A 20,733-nucleotide genomic window follows, 5' to 3' on the forward strand; every position below is an offset into this window, starting at 1 on the left:
AGAAGCCAGGTATATGAAGTAATCTTGGTGACACCTTAGTACAGACTGTGATTTAGGCACATCTGGGTACCTGAGAGATTGTATGCAAACTTAAATGCACGTGACAATCCAGGGCAGAGAAATATTGAAAGGAGAGGGTGAAATCCTGGAGGTGGATCCTTGGTGAAGGCATTCGAGAGAAAGCCCTGTGTGGGAGAATATTTCAGTGTGTTCTTAGAGAGTCGAGTTTGGAAACACTTGTCATAGAAGTCATAGTTCCAGTGAGACCAGTTGGCTCACAGTATGTGTGTGTGTGTGTGTGGTGGGGGAAAGAGGTGGGGGGAAGGTTGGATTTGCTGAGAAATCCACAGAAGTTGAATTGAGTGGTATCTGTCACTTGGTGTTAGAGTGTGGTGCAATTGCCATTTACCTATTGGTTTACATGGATTATGTCCTGTTTATTCTCTTATTTCCCCTTTCTTTTATTTTAACTGTTACATTTTCGACCCATGGATTATTTGTGGATATGTGTCTTTAAGGCAAAACAGCCTTCAAGTGGCATGTACCTTTAATTCAAGTAAAGGATTACATCAGCAAGAGAGATCAGTGATGACTTGGTTTGATTGATGCGGCTGATGGCCAATGAATTGGCTCAAAAGGCTGCACTCTGCCCGGTAACAGGTGGTGATTGGATCTTATCCCACTGAAATGATTCAGAGACCCAAGGAGCTTTCAGTTTCATTTTAGCAGCTGAGAGAGAAGAGTCTTTCACTTTCTTTCCACTCTGCTTTCCTCCAGAAAGACTGTGTTTCTGACCTGGCAGTAAGCCTGGATGAATCAGTTTACAGGAGAACCATTACAGGCTGTGAGGAAAGGTTCATAATCTGATATCGCTACTCCAGGACAAGCTATGAGTAATATTGCTACACTGCAGGGAAGATTATTACAGGCTGTAAACCAGAGACTTTAATTCACAAGCATACTGTGAAGAAAGCATGCTGCCAACCACCACTTGAAGCAAGTGTGTTTGTTTGTCTTATGTGTCTGGGTAGAGGGTAGAATAGTAAAAGGGGGTACTGGGTTAGCTTGTTGTTATTCTGTTGCATTTACTGCATATTTCATCATTACTCTTGTTCTAAATAAACAGTAATTGTGGTTCACCTTACAAACTTGGTGACTGTAATTATTGGGTGGGCAAGGTCCAAATATTTCAGGAATTTTTATAAGAATTATTGGTGTGACTCCGGAGCACGTGGTGCTGGGATTGACCGCACACTTACTCAAGGTGGCGTAACATCTGAGAATATTAGAGTGCAAGCATTATTTTGTAATTTGTGCAACCCTTATAGATCTGTGTACATCTGAGGGCGTGGTGGGAGTGAAGTATTATAGTTAATCTATTCTTGTTGAATAACATTTGTTAAAAGTTTTATTCTTTTGTTAAAAGTTAATTGGTTGCCTTGTGACTCTGTTCATCCATGTCTCTAAAAAAAGAATAAAAGTTATGGCCTATTAAGCCAAGGTTCCACTCGGAGACCTGACTGCTTAGTGGTAATATCAGTTGGAATCGTAATGTGATCCATATCTAAAATGTCGCAAGACTTAAAATAAGATTTTTCAATCCTGTTTAAATAAAGTCCCATGTTAATACCCTGTAGAAGCGGGGAAAGACAATAGATTTGCAAAAATTTCCAAATTCACGAGTGGCTTCATAGAGCAGTATTGATGCTATAGGTTAGGATTATAAAGAAGACCTCCATAGGATTAAAAAGATTTACAGCACACAAACAGGCCATTTAGCCTAACTAGTCCATGCACAAATTCATGCTGCACTTGGATCTCCTTTTAGGTTTGCTCCTTTAAATCGTCCATCTCAAACATTTATTCCCTTCTCTATCAAATGCTCATTTAGTTTCCCCATAAATGCATCTACAATATTTGCTTCAATTGAGTTCCACATTCTTATCATCCTGGGCAATGAAGTTTCTTCTGAATTCTCTATTGGATTTCTTGGTGACTATCTTATATTGGCGGCCTCTACTTATGCTCTTCGGCACAAGAGGAATCTTTGGGGGCGATTTTTGCCCGCACTAGCTGTCTGCGGGACGTCACCAATGCCTCATTTTATAAACTGCCGAACAGACCAGCACTCAGTAACTGTGGTCTAACCAAGGTTTGATACAGGTTTAGCATAACTGCCATACTTTTCAATTCTATCCCTCTAGAAATAAAGCCTACTGCTTCACTTCTAGCTTTGACAAAGAGTCATCGGACTCAAATCATTAGCTCTTTTCTCTCCCTACAGATGCTGCCAGACTTGCTGAGATTTTCCAGCATTTTCTCTTTCGCTACTGCTTCACTTTTTTTTTTTAAACATTGCTAGCCCCGGTGCAACATTTGGTGATTGATGTATTTGTACTTCGAGATCCCCTTGTTCTTTTACCTCACCCAGACTTGTACCTTCCAAATAATAAGTGACTTTCCTGTTCTTCTCACCAAATGTATCTACCTTCATATCTCATTTACTGGTGTTGAAATTTATTTGCCAATGATTTTCCCATTCTGCAAGTCTATTAATGTCTTTCTGCAATTTGTTGCAGTTCTCCTCAGTGTTTACTATCCCCAAATTTTGTGCAATCTGCAAATTTAGAAATTGTATTTTTAATTCCAAAGTCCAAATCATTAATATAAATTGGGACCATCAGTGGCCCCAGCATTGACCCTGTGAAACACCACTACCCAACTTCTGCCATTCTAAATAAATAGCCCTGAGTCCCAATCACTGCTTCCTGTCTTGAATGTCAGCTAGTAATTCATTCTGCCATTTGTCCCCTGACTCTCCACATCTTCTGGCCTTATTCATTGGTCTATTATGGGGCAATTTATCAAAGGTTGTAATTTAATTAAGGCCACTAAATTAAAATTGAATTACCTGCAGCATTTCCCAGCCTGACCTGAAGAGCTGATAGTGGAATCAACCATCTGAATTTAAACTGATCAATATCACCATGGATATAAGCGGAGCGTGGAGCTGTTGCCTAGGGAAAAGATGGGTTGCAGAAGTTAGAAGTTCAAGCAGTTAGAAAATATTTTACACACAATCAAAGACAAAACATTGGTGCTGCATGTGCAGTGAAGGGAGTGCAAATGTGTTACTTACAGTTTTCTTTTTAAACTTGTAGATCTCCTTATAGACAAGTATGACAGCTCGCTTAAAAACTGGGGAATGAAAGAGATACATTTGTCATTCACAACTCTATAGCAGCTGATTTAAAGAACTAAAGATTAATGGGTGTTGAAGGGAAGTGACACTCATCTACAGATGAGCTTAATGTCATCCCACAAGATCAGGAAGAAAAATATAATCAGGAAATTAGTTAAAATACAGATTGCAATTACAGTTCTCCTGGCTAAAACCCGAAAAAAAATCACAAGCAAAATCTTGAACACTGCAATTTGAATAAAGGAATAGATATTCCGAAGAACGTCCAGATTGCTTTATTCCTGTCCAAGGTGGATCAGGAAAATAAAATGTTAATTTACAACCGTGTGGAGACCTGTGTAAATGCCATACATTTTTTCCAAAAATGAACAGACTATCTTAAGGCTGCTTCTGTACAGCAGCAAAAGTACTCTTTTAATCTTTCCCCTCAAATCTCCAGTGCACAATTAAAAATACAGAGATCGTCAGCTTGCTCCCTCCTGATTCTTTGGATGAGAATGTATTGTGGAACTCAGGTATCCAGCTGAGGAAGATTCAAAGGCTGTTGTGAATTTAGTAATCTCGATTGATAAGTGCCAGGGGGAAGATGATGTCACAAGTGACCTGGTCTTTCCAGGCTAAGCTGTAACAAATAGATTTAGGTTTGCACACTAATCATTATCCAGCAATTCATTCTGGAAATCTGCATGTTGGGTGAGGACGGAGATGAGTTAGCTGGGATGACTTTCTACAGTCAAGTAGCTCATTGCAATCCTCTGCCCAGGTTTACAAATGAAGGATGACCACTTGTGCCAAACAGCTGTTGATACCTTGGGCGGGATTCTCCCAACGGGAGTCTAAGTGCCGACGCCGGACTAAAAACCGGAGTGTTTTACTCCGGTGTCGGCGCCCATTCCCAGACTCCTATTCTCCCCCCTCAGTGAGGCTAGCAGGGGCGTTGCGCGATTTACGGGGTGGGGCCTCGGTGCGGCGTCAGAGACCCGGTGCCGCGTAAAAGACAGGCCTTGGGTCCCGCGCATGCGCAGTTGGGCCGGCACCAACTAGCGCATGCGCGGTGGCCGTCCTCCCCCAGGCCGACCCGCACAAACATGGCGGATGGATCCAGGCTTGCCGGCAGAAGGAGGCCCGCCGACAGAGAGGCCGGCCCGCCGATCGGTTGGTCTCGATCGCGTACCAGGCCACTCCGGAGGCCCCCCCGCGGGAACAGAGCCCCCCTCCCCCCCCACAGGCCGCTCCCCAAGCCTTTGCGATGAGTACCCGCCGGCAGCGACGTGTAGACGGCGCCGGCGGGACTAGGCCGTTTACACGCGGCCACTCGGCCAATTCGGGCCGGAGAATCGGCGCTCCCCATTTGCGGCGATTCTCCGAGCGGCCCGGCGCGATTCGCGCAGCGCTGGTTTCGGGGTGGATGGGAGAATCGTGTGCGGTGGTCGGGGCGGTGTGGTGCGATTCGCGCGGCGCTCCGGCGATTCTCCCACCCGGCCCGGGGGGGGGGCGGGGGAAGAGTACCGCCCCTTATATTTTTTTACTAGTATTGAAGAAATCTTCAATCGCACTGCACTGCCAATTCTGGAATCCTCAGTTCAGAGGGCTGAGACTCAGTCCCCTGCTAGAATGGGAATCTGCATTTTTTTATTGCTAAATGAGATCCTGGACATGTTGTTTACTCCTCAGTCTGATTAAGCTGAATAAAAGCAGAGAAAGCTTCCCATCATCCCCCATAAGAGACACTTACCAAAGATGGTGAGTTCAGGATCTTTTCTCATACGACTTAGAGATGGTAAGGGGTTTAACCAAGTAACTGACGAGTACAGTAAAAGCTCTCCCATTGAAAGCTCTGTCACCTAAAATTTAATTGAGAAATGTAAGTTACAGAATAAAAAACAATCCCTTTGGAAATGAATAATAAAAAACTGCAAAAAACCCAAAAATCAGGATGCAGGATGGAAGGTGGACTCAATTCCGCCTCCCAAAAAAAACCCTTTTATAATGGAAAGATGGAACAGCATAGACTAAAATAAACCTATATACTTATATAAAAAGTCTTTGTTAAATCACCAATCATCTACCTGTCCTGCCAGCCTTGATGTACAAAAATAAGTGAATTTAGCCCATCATGTTTAACATGCCTCCCATGGGAAAACATGTGGCTACATTCCCCTTGTTCTCTCTTTTCTTGATAGAAAATAATCAAGGTACTTGACTGCACCAATCATCTTAAGTAAGTATTAAGTCAAGAATATATTCTGATCAAATAGTTAGACTGTCAATGGCAGAATTCCAATATTAGCTTCATTTCAATCTGTAGCTTCTGAAAATATTCTGGAACAAAATGTGCATACAGAACACTCCCAATGCCTGGAACTCAAGGGACTTCAGAGAGTACGCAACAGTTCAGGACATCTTTAACTCTTTAAAAATAAAGGCCCCTTCTAACGACAATCAATCAATAGTTGGATAGAAAACAGCTATTTTCTGTAACATTAATATCCAAAAAGATTAATCAATTCAAAAGTCAGATGTCTCTCCAAAGGCTCAATTTATAAGTCACTGCCTAAAACAAGCCACTCAGAATATCCCAGGTTTGATGTCCATTCCATGCTGAGTTTACTGGTCTCAGCTAGCCTGTGATAAAGGTGCAAGAATTAGTCTCAGACTCTCAGGGGTTGGAAAAGGAAAACAAAAATCAGTCATGATTCTCATTTCTGATTACTAACCAGCAACCCCAACTATGTAGATATGATGGGAGGACCAAATCAGATATAGTTGTGATGCCTTTATAGCATGCAGCCACTCATGGGGCGCAATTCTCCCATCGGGAGACTAAGTCCCGACGCCGGAGTGAAAACCGGAGTGTTTCACTCCAGCGTCGGAAGCCGTTCCCAGCCCCCTATTCTCCCGCCCCCGGGGGGTTAGGAGCGGCGCCACGTCATTTACGCGCACCGGACCTTGGCGCCGCGTAAAAGCTGCGCCACGTAAATGATGCGACTGGCGCCGTGTAAATGACGTCACCCGCGCATGCACGCGGCCGCACCGCAAGAAGATGGCAGATCGATCTTGCGGGGCAGCGGAGGAAAGGAGGTCCTCCTTCAGAGAGGCCAGTCCGCCGATCGGTGGGCACCGATCGCGGGCCAGACCCCTTTTGAGCCCCCCCCCAGGTGCAGGAACCCCCCTCGCCCCCCCGCACAGGCCGCACCCCCCCGCGTTCCCGCGCTGTTTCCGCCAGCAGCGACCAGGTGTGGATGGCGCTGGCAGGAACCTGTCGTGTTGGGCAGGCCGCTCGGCCCATCCAGGCCGGAGAATCGCCGCTCGCCCATTACCAACGGCAAGCGGCGATTCTCCCAGCGACCAGCCGTGATTCGCGCCGCGCCGGTTGGGGGGGGGGGGGGCGGAGAATTCCGTCCATGGTCTCAGCTTAATTGCAAAGAATGGCTATTATGGTGAGGCAGCAATGCTGTTGGAAACATGAATGAGAAGGCAAAAAGAGGGAGAAAAAAGTAGCTGATGCCAAGCGTGTTACCTCTTTCTTATTTCCTGGCTGTTCTGCAACCAACTGATCAAAGACGGTCCCATAATCCTCATAGATTGTCTGCATCTCGTTGATATGACTGGCCACTTTCTCCATTGCCTTTAGTGCTTCTGGCATTGAAAAATAAAACACACAGCAAAAAGTGACAATTATCAGTTACTTTCCTTACAATCTGCAACTAAAATAATTTAACTGCTTATCACCACATTTTTACAGATGGTTACCTGGTTTGGCAATTTGGGGTATATTGCATAGATCAAAGTGAAGGATGTTAAGTGTTAGAAAAAGGTATATATTCCTATTTCAATCACCAGCTGTGACCAGCTACTGGTAGTAAAACTCCCACTGCTCTGTCGTAACAACATTATTCAGTCACTGCCTCAGTAATGCATCACCCACTACATCAGTGTAACACTTTTCACTTACATACCAACCAATCTGTCACATGTGCATGAGATTACCAAATTAGTGTCAATTGAAAAGCAGGATACTGCGGATTCTGGAACTCTGAAACAAAAACATAAAACACTGGAAATGCTCACATCAGCCAGTGTCTCTGGAGAGAGAAACAGAGTTAACGTTTCAGATTGATGACCTTTAATCAGAATTGGGAAAAGTTAAAGCTATAATAGGATTTGATCGAGGGGTGTGTGGAACAAGGACAAAGGAAGGTCTGTGATAGGGTGGAAGACAGTAGCGACTGTAAGACAGAAGAGCTTTATGGCGTTGAAGGGAAAGGTGATGTGGCAAGAAAAGAAATAAATGATGGAGCAAGAAAATAAATAAATGATGTGCCTCATGCTTGAAAAGCAAAAATAAGAGGAGAAAAGAAATGTATAAAGGAAAGGAAACAAAGCTTGGGGGTGCAGACAAAGTAGAAGACCCCTAATCGAAAGTAAACTATTCTTTGCTCACAATGTGGTCTTTTGTACACTGGGGAGACCAAACGCAGATTTGGTGAGTACATTGTGGAACACCTCCATTCAATGTGCAAGCATGAGCCCAAGCTTCTAGTAGCCTGTCATTTTAATTCTCCGTCTTGCTATCACACTGACACCTCTGTCCCTGGTCTGCTGTACTATTATAATTAAGTTCAACGTAAGCATGAGGAACAACACCTCATATTTTGATTTGGTCTTTTGACAGCTTTTTGGACTGAACGCTGAGTTCAACTATTTCAGACCATAAGCTCTGTCCCCCTATTTTGTTTCCTTTTCTTTGCACGTTTCTGTTTTTCTCTTACTTTTGCTTTCAGACAGCAGCACGCCTACCCGAGGCACATCATTTATTTATTTTCTTGCCATCATTATTCCCTTCTTCTGTCGTACAATCTCTCCTGCCTTCCACCCTATCAGGGGCCTTCTTTTTCTCTTGCCCCATCCATCCCTTGTCCAAAACCTATTACATCTTCAACTTTTCCCAGCTCTGATGAAATGTCTCGGTTTCTCTCTCCAGGTTGCCTGACCTGCTGAGCATTTCCAGCATTTGCTGTTTATTGCCAATGACATACTGAACTTGAGCCATTTTGTGCTGTGGTTCAGATTACCTAAAGTTATTTCAGACAAGTTACTTAAGGACCTTCCAAATTAGCCGTCATTACCACTTGAAAAACTATTTTCAGGTAGTGTCTTTCCACTTTTATTTTTAGGAGCACAAATCAGAATGCAAAGTGGGTGTGGGGAGCAATAGCATGGTAAATTTAGAAAAAGTGAAAAACAAGCTTTTATTTTGAACATCACTCAACCTCAAGATAAGCAAGGCACTACGAAGGCATTCACAGACTCTAAACCTTCGTGATTATAAACATTAAAAAATATATTTGCTCCGCTTTTTGGTTTCTCCCATTCCTTACATCACATTTTGTTCAAATTTTGCCATCATTCACACATCAGCAGACAGGGATCTCAAGGATATATTCTACTTCTACTCTCAGTTGCTTTTTCGTTGCATAAGCAGTAAATTAAAAGCTGGTTAAACAACAAGAGGTTTTGTGCACATCAAGCAAATTACATTGGGCAGGATTTCTGGTCCCACCGACCAGGAACTCAAAATTCCCACCCAATGTCAATGGACCTTTTGCTTGTTCGTCAAATTATCCATTCTGTCCGTGACAATTCATGCGGAGCAGAAGATTTAGGACATTATTGTGCAAATTACACCTGTGCACCGTCATCATTGTCCAGGGGGAGGAGGAAGAGAAGAGTTTGTAGGGTGAAATTTGTCTGATAAAATCACAGCACAGGAGGTGGGAAATAGGAACTCTGCTTACGTCGTGCCCGTTTTATTTTTCCATTAAATTCAATGGACAAGAAAATCAGGAGCTTTGCAAAACAGGCTACTGATTCACGAATACCTTATTTGCTGAAGACCAACTTGTCACTGCCTGACCCACACTTCGACCCCTGTTTTTGCAAAGTACAAATCATGTAACGGTTTCATTTGGAATGAGCCACCGACCAAAGAACAGCACTTTCTCATACTCCAGTCTGGGTCTCCACAAGATTAAGAGTGAGACGAATTGACCAAAATGTTAAATTATCACTTAAAATGTGGCTCAAGTCCTATTCCAGGGCCTGACCACAAAAGTGAAGGTCTACATTCCAGTGCGGTACTGAAGGAGTGTTTTTGATCAAACATTAAAGTGAGGCCCCGACTGCCTACTCGGGTAGATGTAAAAGATCACATTACTATTTCTAAGAGAAGGGTAATGCCCCTTTGATAATATTTATCCCTCTATCGACATCTCGAAAACAGATCCTTTATCCATTGTCTAACTGCTGTTTGTGGAAGCTTGCTGAGCGCATATTGGCTGCCTTGCTTCCTTCATTTTCTTCAATGGTGATAACACTTTCAAAAGTGCTTCATTGGTTGTAAAAGAATTTTGGAAGATCCGGTGATCATGAAAGGTGCTATATAAATGCAAGTCTTTCTTTTAAAGATAACAGTCCAGAGTTTGCCGTCAGTGGCGAAGCAAGGGTGCTCAGGTCTGCAGAGATCAAGTGATCATTCTGGCAAAGATCTATCTCCATCGAATGGCACTGTAGCTGATTGCAGTGCTTCAATACAGGGCACTCACTGACTGGGGCTGCAGTGATGTCATCAGGCTGTTCAAGCAGCCAATCACATTAAAAGATTTTTACAGACTGCTCTCCAAACAAATAGCGCAAGAATAAAATAACTTTAAAAAAATAAATAGAGTAATTAAAATTGAGATACACATGTGGTGGGAAGGTCAAAGCTAAAATATTCTGAAAAACATTTAAAATTAAAAGATCATTTTAAAAATCAAATATTTAATCATTTAACAGCACTCTATGATTATAAATTTATTTTTCAGTGCCAGTTCTTTTCATCATATTTTATGAATTACATCACTATTTAAAACCCCAGTTACAGCTGATAGAAAACACCATCAAATGTTACACGATGGGTGCGATCGAACGGCCATGTCGCGCTCGACTCGGTGATGTGACGAGGTCGCTAAATCTCACAAATGGCTTCTCCCGAGATTTTTAAACACTGAGATCTAACGAGATCTCATGAAACGTCGCGATCTGGATCTCACCCTCAGGTTTACATATTTAAGTTAGCTATTAGGCTCATTTAAATATGCTGCCGCCCGACTCTCGCAAGGCTCAGGAACGAACGAACGTCTGTGCCTGAGAGGCCATGCCATGTCGCTGTTTAGCACTGGTCCACACAAACGTAGACCAGGCATAATGACACCAGGGGAGGGGGGTCCTCTCAGGCCATCGGAGGTGGTCGGGCACTGGGCAAGGTGGGCCCGTGGCACTCCCAATGCCACGCGGACAAATTGGCACTGTCAGCCTGGCATCTTGGCAGTACCAATGCCAGGTTGACGGGGGCACTAGCAGGGTGCGAGGCTGGCAGTGCCAAGGTTCCCGGGTGCCAAATTGCCTGTGCCCGTGATTGGGTCCGGGGTGCCCTGCCCTTAGGAGGTGGGGTGAGGGAGGGCTTGAGGGACCCCTAAGAGGTAGCTTGGGGCGTTCAGGGGGTCAGGAAGCGGTGGTGGAGAGTCCGAGGGGGGGTGGGGGGTGGGGGGGGGGGGGGGGGGGGGGGGGAGTCAAGATTTCAGGGCAGCATTTTAAACTGGTGCCCCGATCTCTTGCTGCATTGACGGGCTATGCTCGTCAGTGCAGGAAATGAGGTAAGTGCGGCCCCGGTGGAACATCTGTCACCGAGAACAAAAAAACAGAGATCCATTTGATAGTGGGGTCGTTCTTGACATTCCAGGCGCCGTGAAACACTCCGCCATACGAGCCAAAACGGGACTCTGTTTTGGGGCGTTAAATCGGGCCCCTTGTTTCAACAGCAATGTGGGAGTGGAATGGTTGAAGTTCTCACTGATTTCAAGGGGGGGGTCCATAGTGTAACGTGTGACAGTGCACAATGTCAAGATTTGCATGCTAAGCTGTGCATGAATGACATTCTAAAGTTACAGTCAGTTTCAGTGGGGTAAAGAAGGCGAAAGCTACTGTTCACCATTAACTTCCCAGGAAAATCTAAGCAAAAACGTAACATTTGGAATTTAATACTTAATAAGAATATATCATCGAAGCAAGAGTCAGATCTTTCATCATATTTGAGTTGTTGGAAGCTCAATAAAGTTTTGAAATGGTAGTGTTTGAAGAGTTAAGTAGTTGATGCTAATGTTCGGTTTACAAAGTTCACCAGTAATCCACGAGGTGGAGCCTGTTCTTGCTGTAATGGGTTTCTTCATTGAAACTTACGTAGGATTGCTGCACTTAGCTATTTTTCTCCAATTCCTGCTAACGAACTTTACAACAATACCTCTTTCTCTCTCCACTCTCTTTTTCCCCAACTGTTAACCTTCCCTTCAGCTCCCAATCCCCAGTTCCAAAGCAACCCCTTGGGGTAACACAGGAAAAGACTTAACGGTCTTGTCGGGTCGTAAGCGACAAGGCTGGTAGATTGTGCCCTAAATTTCTAAATGATAATCTGATCAAGGGTTTTAATGTAAATTTTCCTAACAGGTCAGGTTAAGAATTCTTGGGGAGCTGGACACTAAGAATACTTGAGCCTCCCCCTGCAAACTTACTAAAGATTAGATTTCCAACCCTGCGAGGAGCTGAAGACGCTGCTGGACGTTCTTCGCCCATATCTTCCTGCCCTGCAATGAGGCTCGGAAGCATTTTATCGCTCTTTTATGCATCTCTCCATTGCTGGGATCATTCTGGCAGTGTACACCTCAAGTCAGCTAACTGAGCAGCAGCCCCCGCCCCCCCCCCCCCCCTGAAATATTATTTTTGGGTAAAAAGAAACTACATAGCATTGTGGAGGGTAATTATTTCTTGATCTTTGGCACGTCATTTAGTACTGACCCGTTAGATGATAATGCTCCTCACTCTCTGGATCAGTTAGAGACACTAGCTCTTTCAGCAGTAATGGATACTTCAAAACACGCTGCACAGGCTTGATCAGATAGGATTCCAGGGTAAAAGAATGCTGCTTTGTGGGATTCCGGGCATCCAAAAATTCTTTGAAGGCTTTGTCAGTTTTAGCTGCAATTAAAAAGACTTCATTGTAATACTGTATAGACATGCTGAAAGAACCACATTAGTGGAAACAGTTTAATAAATGCAAGGCCCAGGTTTCTAACACATGGCTTTGATGAGAAATATTGTTGGAGCGATTTCAAGCATTTCAATAGAACCTGTATGGAAATAGACAATGATTTTGTCAAGAATTATGGTCAATCTTTTGTTGATATCAAGAAAGCTAATTTGTCAGCACATACAGCATTTGGGTTACTAAAAATACAAGGCAGCCACAAAGGCATTTACAAAAATGCTCCTTGCTAATTATTAGCTAGTTTCTGAATTGTGTTTTTTCTTTCATTGGTATTTTAATACCTGCTTGCTGGTGGGATTCCTGTGGATTAGGTTCAATGTTATTGCTTTTCTGTGTTTGATATTTGAATGAACCAAGTTAAAATTCAGTAGTTTCAATGTGTTAGAAGTGTGACTTCTAGAAGTGTCCAGAAGAAACTAGAAGTGTCACAGCTTGGTATGGTAACTGCTCGGCCCAAGACCGTAAGAAACTACAGAGTCGCGAACACAGCCCAGTCCATCACGCAAAACCGTCTCTCATCCATTGACTCTATCTACACCTCCCGCTGCCTTGGGAAAGTGGGCAGCATAATCAAAGACTCCTCACCCGGTTATTCTCTCTTCCGACCTCTTCCATCGGGCAGGAGATACACGCACTAACAGATTCAAAAACAGCTTCTTCCCTGTTGTTATCAGACTCCTGAATGACTCTCTTATGAACTGAACTGATCTCTTCACACATCCTCTCTACTGAGTAGTACTACATTCCGTATGCTTTACCCAATGCTTGTATCTATATATTTACATTGTGTATTTATGCATGTCCTATATTTTTTCATGTAGGGAACGATCGGTCTGGACTGTACGCAGAACAATACTTTTCATTGTACCTCTGTACACGAGACAATAAGTCAATCAAACTACAACAGCAATAGGTATTAACATAGTGCCTTTAACATAATTAAAAAGTCCCAAGAACCTTCACAACAGGAGGATTTCAGGCAATATCTGACACTGAGCCACAGAAAGTGATATTAGGACGAAGGGCTCAGGCAAGTTTAAGGAACATTATAAAGGAGGAGAGAGACCCTTCCGATGACGGGGATGTGCTGAAAAGTCGCACATCAGGTGGCTCTCCTCCTACAAACATGAAAAATAGGCTCTTTTTGCCCCCAAAATGCTAACTAACAACACAAATCATCCCCACACCACTAACAAAACACAGAAGAAGGAAAAGATGGCAAACAGCAGCCAATCCAGAAGATGATTGGAGACCAGGAGTGGAACAAGCCTGGACAAACATCAAACGACTGAACCAGCATGAGGCGGCGAAACTCGGACTTCGTCAGAGCAAGAGGGTCCAGCCCACTGCACGAGAAGCTCCCCCACACCAGGGGATGGGTGGAGGACGTTTCTCTCAAGAGAACTGAGAGAACATCGAGAAGAAACTAAATAGGAATTTCTCAGGAGTGTCCTAGGCCCAACCATCTTCGACTGCTTCATCATAATCCATAGAAAAGATACAGCAAAGAGGGTCTTTCGGCCCATCTTGTCCATGCTGGCCCAAAGACACTCAGTTGCCCTTTCTAATCCCATCTTTCTGCACACGGCCCAGAGCCCAGCAGCTTACAGCACTTAAGGTGCAGATCTAGGCACTTTTTAACAACATTTAGGGTCTCTGCCTCCACACCAACTGAGGTAGTGAATTCCAGACTTTCACTACCCACTGCGTAAAAACATTTTCCTCGTGTCTATGCTAATCCTTCTGCCATTCAGTTTGAATCTATGACCCCTGGTTTTTGAACTCTCTGCCAAGTGAAACAGGTTCCTCCTGTTTAATCCATCTCTATACAATTCTGTACACCTCAATCATGTCACCTCTCAGCCTTCTCTGTTCCACAGAAAACAACCCCAACTTCTCCAATTTCTCCTTGAACTTCTTCAATAGCTACAATTCTCCAGCCCTGGCAACATTCTGTCCATCTTCTCTGCACTCTCTCCAGAGCAATTACGTCCTTCCTGTAATGTGGTGATCAGAACTGTGCACAATACTCCAGTTGTGGCCTCACCGGTGTGTTATGTAATTCCATCAAACTACAACAGCAATCGGTATTAACATAGTGCTTTTAACATAATTAAAAAGTCCCAAGAACCTTCACAGGTGCATTTCAGGCAATATCTGACACTGAGCCACAGAAAGTGATATTAGGACAAAGGTTCAAGCAAGCTTAAGGAGCATCATAAAGGAGGAGAGAGACACTTCCAGTGACGGGGATGTGCTGAGAAGTCGCACATCAGGTGGCTCTCCTCCCACAAACCTGAAATCCCTACTTTTGTATTCTATACCTCTGCCTATGAAGGAAAGCATCCCATATGCTTTCTTTACAACCTTGTCTACCAGAACTGCTGCCTTTAGGGACCTGTGTACTTGCACGTCAAGATCTCTCACTTCATCTGCCCCTCTCAGCATATTCCTGTTTTTTTTGTGTATTCCCTTTTACTGTTTGACCTCCTTTCATTAATAATAATGACCTTCCTTTCATTATAAGTTTATAAGGTCAAAAGTGGGGATGTTTGCTGAACTGCACAATGTTCAGCACAATTTGCCACTTTTCAGATACTGAGGTAGTTCATAGTAATGTGCAGAAAGATCGGGACAACATTCAGGCTTGGGCTGAGAAGTGGCCGTAACAATCAAACCACACTATTTCCAGGCAATGGCCATCTACAATTAGAAAGAATCCAATTTCTCCGCCTGACATTCAGCCAGTTGGCATTATCATCACTGAATTCTCCGGGTTATCACTGATCAGAAAAACTGGACCAGTCATATATATATATATATATATATATAGGAAACACCACAAACTGCAACTTACCCTCCAAGCCACACACCATCCTGACTTGGAATTACATTTGTGTTCCTTCACTGTTGCTGAGTCAAAATCCTGCCACTTCCCTCCTAACAGCACTGTGGGTCTACCTACAGTGGTTCAAGGCAGTAGCTCACCACCACCTTCTAAAGGGCAATTAGGAATGGGCAATAAATGCTGGCTGATCCCCTAATCCACATCCCCTAAAATAATAAAAGCACAACAGGGCTGATATTGTGCCCCAAAGTTCTCCAGTGCAGTTAGAGGCCCTGGTGGACAGGACAGAAGAGATCTATCTGCAGGAGACCAGACATGCACTTTTAAGGCAGTGAGAGCAGACGGCTGTCATGCCAATGCCAACAATGAAATCCTAAGGAGCACAATGATCTCACATTGGTAGTCAAGGTCAGTGAGTTTAGCTTAAAAGACCAATCAAATCCTTACAAAATGAACTAGCCTCATACCACACTGCTCCATTCAGTATTACCCCTTTACCATATACTAACAATTTCTATCAACCACGAGTTAGACCCAACATTAATAACTTCATCTCAACCTCGCACCCACATCTTTCAGTTTGCACATACTGCCACCTATTCAACCATGGCAACCACTCATCAAACGCATTGCACATTCATTGACACACCTCACTCACGCTTGTTGGACAATGTGGGGCACAACTGCAGGCAGCAGTAGCTTTTACCAATGGAGAAGATGGTGCACACAATCAATGGAATGGCCATCACTAAGGCTGGGCTGAAAGTACCGAAGATGGAAGTATGACCATACCCAATCCTCCTTCTCACATCCCACTGCAGCCGCCCCCCCCCCCCCGCCCCCCCCCATCCTACAATCTCTTCTGAGAGTTGCAATTGCAGCCCCACCCCCCTCACCCCAACTGCACCATATACCTTTCCCTTTTCAGTTCCCCAAAAGTGTATCCTGGTCAAATAGTGGTGCAACAACAAGAAATGTAGAGAAGGAAGAGACTGATGAAGAACAACATTCCTCGCAGCTCAGATAAGAACATAATGCGCACTGTGGAGACCAGCTTAGGGTTTCATTGTTGGCATTGGCATGACAGCCGTCTGCTCTCACTGCCTTGAAAGTGCACAGACAAGTGACCCAGCGGGGAATCAAACCTGGGACCCTGGCGCTGTGAAGTCACAGTGCTATCCATTGTGCTACCGTGCTGCACATCTCCCTACCCCCATTGAAAATCAGCAGCCTTCCACCAGTCATGTTGCAGCCAATGTGTAGACCACTAATTACAGGCAAAAGCACACACATGGAACTAAGGGAAAGCAGAAGAGTGATTACGTCAAGTTTTTTTTGTGTAATATGGGATGGCTTGATTAACAAACTTGGTACGGAATGTTTGTTTTGTGGTGGTTTTTATTTCAGCATTGTGGTGAAAAAAACACTGTGATGATCAGGAAAAGAGGGAAGGTAAAGTGTGGAACTGTTGCTGAAAGAGGAGTTGGAGCTGCGTTCGCTGCTGCCAAAGTTGTTTGAGCCAATTAAGAGCAGTCTGAACGGAAACGGTGAGCACATTGGTTGCCTCATTCCTTCCTCTGGTGCTTATCCTGTACCAGGCAGCATGAGCTGTGTCCTCATGATGACAGGGTTGTGCAAGATGTTGCCAACCACAACAAATAAATGAAATGTATTCTGGAGATGACTGCAGGGCTCCTCCAGGGTGGTCCAGGCAGTAGAAATACTGCTCAAGTACCACAAAGGTCTGCTTGATGACGTTCTGTGTACCAACATGGCTTTGGTCATAGCGGCCACATGGGTGAGGGTGGGCTGTGGACCGGATTCATTGGTTATATGATCAGTGGATAACTCTAGTCATCCAATAGCTGTAGCAAGATCGAGCTTTTTATTATCTTACACCTTTCGGTTGAGAAGTGTAAATAAAGTTAATTCAATAATCCACATGTTACTCTTTTCTCAGTGCAATACACAACAGAATGATGATGACAAGTCTGGGATAGAATTATTTCATAACATTGCATTTGAGAAATTAAGGACTGAAGAACATTGTTATATTACCTTTGGTGGTAATATGTCGTTGTTTTTTGCCTTTTGATCCAGAATGGTCCGTTGAGTTGAAGACAAAGAAACCACCAATCTTTAGATTCAATCAAAACTAATTTATTGGATAACGAATAATAAAATGAAGTTTACACACACTATTGAGCTATAACAAATAATAAAGTAATGTTGAATCTGTGGACTTCCGGTGACGGCGGGCGGGAGGCGGCCGCACAATGGAGGGCTCCCGTTCGGGAACGGCATTTTCGGGGCTTTAAGCCCGGTCCCAGGGTCCACAGAGGCGGCAAAAGCAGGGAGAAGGCACAGAGGCGGCAGAGTGAAGGCACAGTGAAGAAAAATGTCGAGGGTGAGCAAGAAAACGTCCGTAAAGAAAACAGCTGAAGGTCCGTCGGGGAGTGGAAAGGTCACCGCGGGGTCACCAAGGAAAATGGAGGCTGGAGCACCAGGGGAGGCCGCATTGATTACGGCTGAAGAAATAACTAAGGTGATGGCTGCGGAATTCGAAAGGCAGTTTACAAAATACATGGAGACACTGAGGAAGAAGATGAGAGAGGTTTTGAGTGTGCTGGTGGAGGAGGCGGTTTCCCCGGTGAAGACAGCGGTGGCGAGCGCAGTGGCGGAGGTGCAAGAGCAAGGGGAGGCGCTGAAGGAAGTGGAGGAGACGTTATTGCAGCACGGTGATCAACTTGCCTCGATGGGGAAGGAGATGCGGAAGGTGATGGACATTAACAAGGATCTGCGAGGAAAAATGGAAGACCTGGAAAACAGATCCAGGCGACAGAATTTGAGGATTGTGGGGCTGTCTGAAGGAGTTGAAGGACCGAGGCCGACTGAGTATTTTGCCGCGATGCTGGCAAAACTATTGGGGGAGGGGGAGGATCCCTCCTGATATGAACTGGATCGGGCTCATCGGTCGTGGAGGCCTGTACCAAAGGCGAGTGAGCCGCCAAGGGTAGTGACTCTGTGCTTCCGTAGGTACAGTGTGGAGGTGTATACCAGGACTTTACGGTGGAGCTGGCGAGGAGGCGGGCTGCCTTAAACCGGGTGAAGAGGGCACTGTACATTAGCAAGGTGCGGTGCGGCATTGTATATCCAGCGAAGCTGAGGGTGACTTACAAGCTCAGGGACTTTTATTTTGGAACGGCGGAAGCAGCGGAGGAGTTTGCGAAGGCAGAAGGACTGTGGCAGAACTGAGAAATAGCCATGTGCCGATGTAACCTCATGACTGGATTTTCTTCTTTTTTGTTTCACTGCGTGCGGGTGTATGGGCTAAAGGAGCCAATGTTGTATATATTTGGACAAGGGAAGTGATGGGACTTTCACTCGAAATGAGGGCTCTTTGGGGTGTAGGTGGATAGGCGGGGTTTATGTGCTAAAAGGGGATTTCTGGTCTTTCCTAGGGCCAGGCAAGGGGGAAAGGGACCCGGGCTGATGCTGCCCTCTAGTGGTTGAATTACACTGAGATGTAATAATTAACCCTTCACTGGCATACCTATATACATATCATTACAAACATTACTTTTGAAACTCCTAAAGTTGATCTTGGGAAGTTTCCCCAATTTGAAGGTTTGCTCTATAGGCACATCATGTTCGTGTACACAGTGAGCCAGTATGGTAGGGAATTGAAAAGAAAGGCACTTGAAGATATATTTAGGGATAAAGGAAGAATTCAACCTTAACAAAGAGGACTGGGGTAATTATGAACAAAAGTTCTGAATTTGGCTGGAAGTTAAAAAAAATTAGGATAAAGCAAATATTTTTCTCACCATGATGGGGCCAGATGCTTTTGATGTGGTTTTTAAAATGTCATCTGAGACACCCCAGTTCGATGACATATGCTGAATGAAATTCTGGACTTATATTATGGTATGACTAAGAATGAAAATGCAATGAGAGTTCTGTTTCGTGTAAGGAAGCAGTTGTCAAATGAACCTGTTTCAAATTACATTGTCAAATTAAAGAAACTCTCGTCTCAGTGGGTATTGCACAAACTCTTATTTGACCCAAGGAACAAGAAAATCAAGGTTGGAAATGAAAGAGATGGTTGCAAATTGCAAAGGAGTTTCTTTCCCGAAACGCCAGGGGAGGTCCTCCGGATTTCAGTGTGATCCAAGCCACGGACATTCCAGATGTTCACACTCTCAAGAGGCAAAAATGTAGATGCTCATGTTGCTGTGGTAGCCACTAATGATTTAAATGCCCCATTTCCATTCGGAGTTCTCTGCCTATGGGAAAGTTGGTCATATCCAGCATGGCGTAGAGGAAACAGTCATGCTCCAAGTCATGGTAAAGCTCCAGGTCACAGCTATGTACAATGTCAAGGTTGTGTGAGATCTAAAACTAGTTCAGGAGTCTGGAAGCCCACACAAATGATAGACGTGGAAACAGAAGTTAAAGTTTGAGAGTTGGAAGATCAAGAGTCATACACAGTCAAAGAACAAGAAAAACAGCACATGGATGATGAGAGTCAAAGGGCTGAATTGTAATTCCAGCACCCACAGTAAAAATGGAAATTGGAAATTCACAACTGACTCATTGTTGACACAGCTGCAGCTGTGTCTGTTACCTTGGAAGGAGAGTACAAGAAGTCTTTGTCATGATATGCACTCATGCACATAATGCGATACAGACAGGCAGTGACAGGCACCCAGTACAGCCAATCAACACACAGGACAGAACACAACCAATCACCAGGCAGAACACTAGAGGGTGGTCTCCCACTATAAAACACACGAGGCATCAGCACTCTGTCTCTTTCCACTGGTGACAACTGTAGTGACGGTCAGGGTGTATATATCAGTTAGCACCTTCTACACATGGCTCAGACCTAGTCTGGTCTAGCTAGTTATAGTTAGCACACTTAGATTAGTAGAGTGTCAACCCACAGCAAGCTGTGTGCACTGCTCCAGAATTTCAATAAAACGTATTGAACTAACGTCTAAGTTTGGTGTCTACTTTACAGTACAACTGCATCCAGTTGCAGTCCGTGTTAGCCCAGGGTGAATAACACGACAGTCTTTAAGTCACATTCGCTTACACAAAGCTAGTGTGAAACTGACTAGTTCGTCCAGTAACGATATTCCAGTGTTAGGAAAGGATAGTGTTAAGTTGGAATATGAAGATACATCCTACATTGCCATTGGCAGTAGTAGGAGGGATCAAAGTCTCCCTTTGTCTTTTTTTTTTAAAATTTAGAGTACCCAATTCTTTTTTTCTAATTAAGGGCAATTTAGTGTGGCCAATCCGCCTACCCTGAACATCTTTTTGGGTTGTGGGGGTGAAACCCATGCAAACATGGGGAGAATGTGCAAACTCCACACGACGGTGATCTGGGGCCGGAATCGACACCGTGAGGCAGCAATGCTAACCACTGGGCCCACCAGTGCCCAAGTCTCCCTTTTTCTTATTCATTCAAAGGGTGCAGGCTTCACAGGTTAGGCCAGCATTCATTGCTCATCATTAATTGATCTTGCGAAGGTG

At 44.3% G+C, this 20,733-nt stretch overlaps 1 protein-coding gene across 6 annotated transcripts in view; it reads right to left on the reverse strand.

Moving 5' to 3' along the window:
* The window catches only part of LOC140422747 (rho guanine nucleotide exchange factor TIAM2-like), a 586,909-nt gene that overhangs the window by 56,029 nt on the left and 510,147 nt on the right, over positions 1–20,733 (reverse strand). For all 6 annotated transcript variants that reach the window (XM_072507702.1, XM_072507695.1, XM_072507699.1 and 3 more), the window contains 5 exons: positions 12,095–12,274; positions 6,723–6,841; positions 4,938–5,046; positions 3,140–3,198; positions 2,912–3,017 (listed from right to left, as the gene is read on the reverse strand). In XM_072507702.1, the coding sequence (XP_072363803.1) occupies positions 2,912–3,017; positions 3,140–3,198; positions 4,938–5,046; positions 6,723–6,841; positions 12,095–12,274 (573 nt within the window). The remainder of the gene's footprint in view (positions 1–2,911; positions 3,018–3,139; positions 3,199–4,937; positions 5,047–6,722; positions 6,842–12,094; positions 12,275–20,733) is intronic.

This window comes from Scyliorhinus torazame, chromosome 1 (genome assembly GCF_047496885.1).
Source record: "Scyliorhinus torazame isolate Kashiwa2021f chromosome 1, sScyTor2.1, whole genome shotgun sequence".
Taxonomy (NCBI): Eukaryota; Metazoa; Chordata; class Chondrichthyes; order Carcharhiniformes; family Scyliorhinidae; genus Scyliorhinus; species Scyliorhinus torazame.